At 35.6% G+C, this 6,223-nt stretch overlaps 1 protein-coding gene across 2 annotated transcripts; it reads right to left on the bottom strand.

Annotated features, from left to right (window-relative positions):
* Nucleotides 1–3,350: 3,350 nt before the first annotated feature.
* Nucleotides 3,351–5,836, bottom strand: LOC104885068 (uncharacterized). 2 transcript variants are annotated; one of them, XM_057391328.1, is made up of 4 exons: nucleotides 5,497–5,836; nucleotides 5,187–5,374; nucleotides 4,927–5,073; nucleotides 3,351–3,802 (listed from the first exon to the last, which is right to left on the bottom strand). In XM_057391328.1, the coding sequence occupies exons 1-4, from the start codon at nucleotides 5,572–5,574 to the stop codon at nucleotides 3,784–3,786; spliced, it is 432 nt and encodes a 143-aa protein (XP_057247311.1). In that variant the 5' UTR covers nucleotides 5,575–5,836; the 3' UTR covers nucleotides 3,351–3,783. The 2 variants fall into 2 exon arrangements, with proteins under 2 accessions (XP_057247311.1, XP_010668076.2); XM_010669774.4 differs by having other exon boundaries at nucleotides 4,911–5,073; nucleotides 5,497–5,677.
* Nucleotides 5,837–6,223: the final 387 nt, after the last annotated feature.

Below are 6,223 nucleotides of genomic sequence, written 5' to 3'. Positions count from 1 at the left end.
AATTTTTAAAAAAAAACATTTTTTTGGGCTCAAAATTTGTTAGGAGGGTATAACTCTAATGAACAGGTGTTGTAACTCTAATCCAATCGTGTGTTTGAGATTGATTATCATTTCTCATGTAAGGATCATTCTCATTTGATCTTGCTATAATGCTATATATATATATATATATATATATATATATATGTATGTATATATATATATGTATGTATATATATATATATGTATGTATATATATGTATATATATATATATATGTATGTATATATATATATATATATATATATATATATGTATGTATATATATATATATATAACAGTAATGGATTGGTAAGATATTAACTTCATATAGTGAATTCTACAGAGATATGGTATATTTCATAAACGGAAAACATAATGTGAAATTATATGCAATATAATAGAAGAATTAATTAAAATGTTTTAACATACAGGAAGATCTAAGTTGCGTAGTATATATCACGTGTTCTAACATATGGAATGATTTAGTTTCTCCATGATATAATGAGTATCTGAATGATATAATGAGAATTTGATTGATATAGTGTGTGTTTGAATGATGTAGTGAGTTTCTGCATGATTTAGTATAATTCAGAATGATATAATGAGTTTCTGTATGATATAGTGTGTGTCTAAATGATATAGTGAGTTTCTGTATGATATAGTGAGCGTGTCTGAATAATATAGTAAGTTTTTACATGGTATAATAAGTTTTTGCATGATATAGTGTGGGTCTGAATGATATACTGGATTTCTGCATAGTATAGTGGGTTTTCGCATAATACACTGGATTATCAGTAATGATATGTTGTTTTGCCTGGTGCACACTAATGTTTACGTGATCCGAGTCCACACAAGTCAGATTGATATATATATATATTATATATATCACTATTCACTAATTACTTGTAAACCAAGGACTAAACATATCAGTAGCATGAAGCGGAATTGCACCTGCAAATTCTACGTTGTAGACAAATCAATATAATATTGTTTAAAAGCATAACCACATATGCAAAAGCAAATTATCTTATTATGTTGCTTGTCAGCATAACGATGAGATCCTAGGCCTGCAACTGATTCCAAATTTACCGAGAAATTTTTCAGAAATGCTACTTCCCCATTGTTGGAACATAGTTTACATTGCATGGAATAATCAAAGAAATGACATGGATGATTACAAGTACAAATGTGATGATTTGGTCTATATATAAATGCAAAGCCTCTTGGCTAAGATCCAAAGTACCAAAAAACAGCTCCAACTCATCTTGAAGAACACAAATTTACTTTGAAGAGTAGTAATACTGTTTGCAGTGACATATAGAAGATGGAAAGCGGAGGAACTAAGCCGATAAAGACTGATGACATTCCAAATGCACCAAAAAGAAACCAAAACAAGGTGCTAGGGAAGGCATTGAAGACTATATTCACGGGAAAGCCTCCATCATCAGGGAGTCAGGGGGTTTCATCAAATGGTTCTAAAGTTGCACCTGAGTAATACCATGTCTTGTAAAAGGGGGATTCTTGTTCGTGATTCATGGCTATAGCTTTCTTTGGTATGTACCATTAGAATTGGGTTTGGTGGGTGTAAAAGATAGTTAATAATGTAATTTACGCCTAGAATTAAAGGTAAGAGATGTTTGTAATTTTCTGTGTTAGTTCGCTATTTTCTGTCTATGATGTACTCTGTCCATTTTGTTCAAATTTTAAGAAGCCATGAATTTTATTTATTAGTGTTCGTGACTATATATTTGGATTCCCTACAGTTTCTCCACCATCTTATTGATATTCGTCACTGAGGAAGACTCCAATTACCCTTTACTAGTGCTTTAGTCACTTCACTCCAGTACAAGTTGTGGTTTCTGATGGCCTCATGCTAGTAGTCAATACTTAATTGATCCTTAACTAGGTTTCAACATGAAGTTCATAAAGATGCAAACGAAGCCCTAAACTACTCCCCCCTCACACTGTTTGAATAGGCCAGGTAGCATCAAACTTGAGAAGTTGATTTGGAGAAACATGCAGCAATATTGAAAAAGGAAATTGAATACTAGGATGTACCAGGAACACCATGTTCTGAAAAACAAAGCAGAAAAAACTACTTTCCATTCTTTAGTTATTCTCATGATTAACTGAGCAAGCATAAGGTCTCATATCAGACTGCCTGTTCGATGCGTTCCATCTTTATTTTGATGTATATTGTTCAACTTTAAACAGATTTCTGTAAATTTCAAATCTTAAGGATTCGTAGAACGTTTTCACAGATCACGGAAAAAGGCCAACCTTTTACCTGTCAATGTTTTCTGTTTAACTAATACATGTCAGATCTTATAAATCCTGTCATATCCTCAAACAATAAAATGAATTTACTTAATCATCAATACTCTTTCACATCATGCCTAAAATCTCAAAACTACAAATTTAATTCATAAGGACTAAGGTTGCTTCATTAAACAGATGACTCGCCTTATCCCTATAGAGCCTCAATTTCACTAATTCTGCTAGAGACTTCAGTAATTTGATTTTCAAATTTGGTACGTTTGACAAATAATAGAAGGGATCAAACTCCTTTGTAATTCTGTCTCCTCCTTAAATTAATATGGGTAGTATCTAGTATGTTAAAGAAAGAAATATAGGGAAATTGAGGAGAGAAAAGAACTAGGAAGAGAAATCACCGCTTCCGAATGGTCTCCACTCACCCTAGCTGAGTGACGTGCCATTGACAGATATGAGGAAAGTGAGGATGAAGGCAATGAATTTGAGGAAGAAGAACCCTCTTTTAAAGAGTTCAGATCGTAAATAAGGGTATTAATGAATCTGAGGGATGTCGTTTAGTTTGTGAGCCTCAAGTTCCTTTCTTAAGGAAGCTTGATCCAGTTCCCTCTTCTCCGATCCTTTATCTTCTTTCTTTCCTCCATCAACCTTCCTCCCTCCCCCCATGAACTCTCCCAATACATGATTTTTTTTACCATTTCAAGAACATGGACCCTCTTTTTACTCTTCCAAGTTCCAACCATTGGAATCCAAACAAAACCCCTTTCTTCCTGGCCACCCATCCCTTCAACCACTAAACATGTCAAATAGAAATAAACGGTTTATATATTTTCCAGGGTTGTGACGGAAAATTATACGAAGTTAACTTTGTCTAGCATTAGTTCACCCATGTGACAAGTAGCAAACTTGAAACTTTTTCAGAGTTTATCAAACTTGGTGTTATTATTTCTATGGCCTAATCTAGAATTATTTGACAAAGTCCCTAATTAATGTCCGACATTTTATTTGAGTACCAAAAGTTACGCTTTTTTTGGATTGAAACAAATTCTAAATTCATCATGCATAATAAGTACTCTTATTGCCGCGTTGAGATTTGATAATTTCAGTTCTATCAGGCAACTCTTCTTTCTTTTCTTTTTTCTCAAGAAACTCACTTACCGAGAACTTACAGGAGATTACATTTCTATAGAACACCCCCCTTAATCAAGAACATCTAACAGTATTTATGCTGAACAAGATTCATTGATTGTAGGAAATGGACTATGGTGTCTCTCTATGGTAACACTTACTTCTTTCTTCTCTGGTATGCACATGAGAGTCTACTTTTATCTATCACCTCAAACTCTGAAGCTGCTCTTGCAACTCTGCTCTCAATTCTTTATTAGATTCCAGGCTACTGTTCACCTTTTGCTTCAAAGCAAAAGTTCTGATTTTCTCATCTCAGCAGCTTCTATGTCATGGTTTAATTCCTTGCGGTTCCTCTCTTGAAGTCCTAAGTGGCATAGATTGAGCTGAAAGATGATGTTCAATCATTAAGAACACTAGCCATAGTTAAGAAAAACTTGAACATTGAACATGTCATTTCTACAGAGCAATTAACATTTCAGCAGAAGCTGCATACTGGCATTCACAAATAGCAAGTCTCCAGAAGATAAATTAGAGCATTGACTAAGTTTTGTTTCATTTTAACTCCCAGTAAGCAGATCACATATCATGCTACAGAAATACTTGTGCTGGATTAAACACCATTATGGCAGAAATTGGTTACAAATACTGGAAAGTTGAAGGCTGCCATTTTCTTGAAGCCACATACATTTGAATGAAGTTATATACAGGGAAGAAAACGGAGGGATCTATGTTTCCTATTTTATATATGACGATTGCAAACATAAGGGAAGACGATACTGAATGATACAATTTCCACGTGATTTTAATAAACCACATCTTTCCAATGTTGAGAAATTTGGAAAAAGATGACCAATCAGCAGCTCAATCCAATCAGCAAAACCCTTCATATAGCAAGCACCACCCTATTTATGGGGATAAGCTAAAACCAATCACACCTTAACCAATAACCACTATAAGCTTCCTAACAAAACAATATACCTGACCAAAGCCGAAACACTTAGTATAGGGCTAACCTAAAATGATTGTCACATAACTCCTCATAAGTATGTCATTCATTCCTTATCGTCAAGGAAAATCATTGGATCTTCCCAGAAGAGTAAACACCACTTAACATGTAATCAAATGAAAACAAGAAAGCTAACTGAACGTTAAGAGCCAAATACGCATTGGTGGGGGTGTACACTTAATCCCCACTAAAGACCCAAAAACTTCTGTAGTAATGCGCAATGAAGTTATCAATTATTCCCCACTCACACTATCTAACCAAAGTTACACAAACTTAAGCGTTTGGAGTTTCAAACCGGCCAGCATCAAAGTGATGTCCTTAACCATCCAACACTACGGAAAAAAAACATGCACCAAAACTAATAGCAAATTGTCATCATTTGTCAATAGTCATTAATCATAAATAGCAGAAGTACTAGTAAATATTTTTAAGTTAATTAACAGAATTACTAAAATTGGAAAATTCAACTTCAACAAATGACTCACCTTATCTCTACTATACCTCAATTCATTGATTCTGTTACTGATTTCTTCAACAGACTTCTGAATCTCAGTCTTAAAATCGCACATTTCAGAGCATTTAACAGCGTAAAATTTTTCTCTCTCCGTTGTCAATTCCTCAAGCTCCTCTACCTTAACTTTCAAATCCCTAATTTAGCAGATTAAATCAATGAGCAAAAATTTAACGAACTCAAAGTATATAAAAAAGATATATAAAGTGAATCTAATTCAATGAATGTCATAACTATTAATGGACAGAACCTTAATTGTTGAGCGCAGGTTTCATATTTCCGATCGAGGAATTCAATTTCACATTTGAGAGAAGATATTTTGAAGTTGTCGGATGCAAATTTGCGATCTAAAATCAAGCATTTCTGCTCCAATAATCGGATTTTGGCATGTTTAGCTGATAATAAAAGAGATTTACTCCTTTGTAGATCTTTTTCGTCCTAAAACCAAAAGTTGGTTCCATTTTTAGAGTGTGAGTGAGAAGAGATTAGGATGCTAATGGTGATGACGATGGTGATGGTGATGGTGATGGTGATGAATGAGGTCAATGAAGAGCAAAAACCTGGAGGAGAGAGAGTCTCAGATTGCGAGTGTTCTCCATATCTCGAAGCCTTTCTCTGAATGCTGAGTGAAGCGACATTGTTGACTTCCTGAGTTGCTCCCGCGAAAACGTTGCTCAAATTTTTTTTAGGGGAAAAGGAGCCACATTTATTAAGACAAATCAAGCTCCGCTAAGGTTAAAACACCTTGCGGGACATCCACATAATATACTTGTTCCACCCCATTATCGGGGTTTAATCTAGCAACCCAATGAGCAACCGTGTTCCCTCCCCTTTTAACATGAGAAACAGAAAAATTAACAAAACTCAAACCAATAAAACAAATATCCTCCACAATAAGGTCTAAAGGAGCCCTCCCAACTGTCTTCATAGCAATCGCTTTCGCCAAGGTATAAGCATCACATTCCAGTTCGAGGTTGACACACCCGTGTCGCTGCGCCAAGTCCACTCCTAACCTGGCAGCCATAGCCTTCGCCAACGCTACAGACCACCCAGCTTCATATCTACGGACGGCAGCCGTCACCACCCGACCTTGAGCGTCGCGAACAACAGCTCCAACACCCACCAAATTTGGTCCTAGCATAGCAGCGTCACAGTTTACCTTCAGCCATCCCTCCCTAGGATAAACCCAGCTCGTGCGAGACGAGACTAAGTTATCCCCTCTATGTCGTTGGGTCTTCGCCACATACCCCGTATAATCCTGGACTAGCTTTAGAAAACCCGCTGTAC

Source organism: Beta vulgaris, chromosome 8, assembly GCF_026745355.1.
Source record: "Beta vulgaris subsp. vulgaris cultivar EL10 chromosome 8, EL10.2, whole genome shotgun sequence".
Classification (NCBI taxonomy): domain Eukaryota; kingdom Viridiplantae; phylum Streptophyta; class Magnoliopsida; order Caryophyllales; family Amaranthaceae; genus Beta; species Beta vulgaris.
The sequence above is the reverse complement of the archived record's forward strand: the minus strand, read 5'-3'. Positions and strand labels throughout refer to the sequence as shown.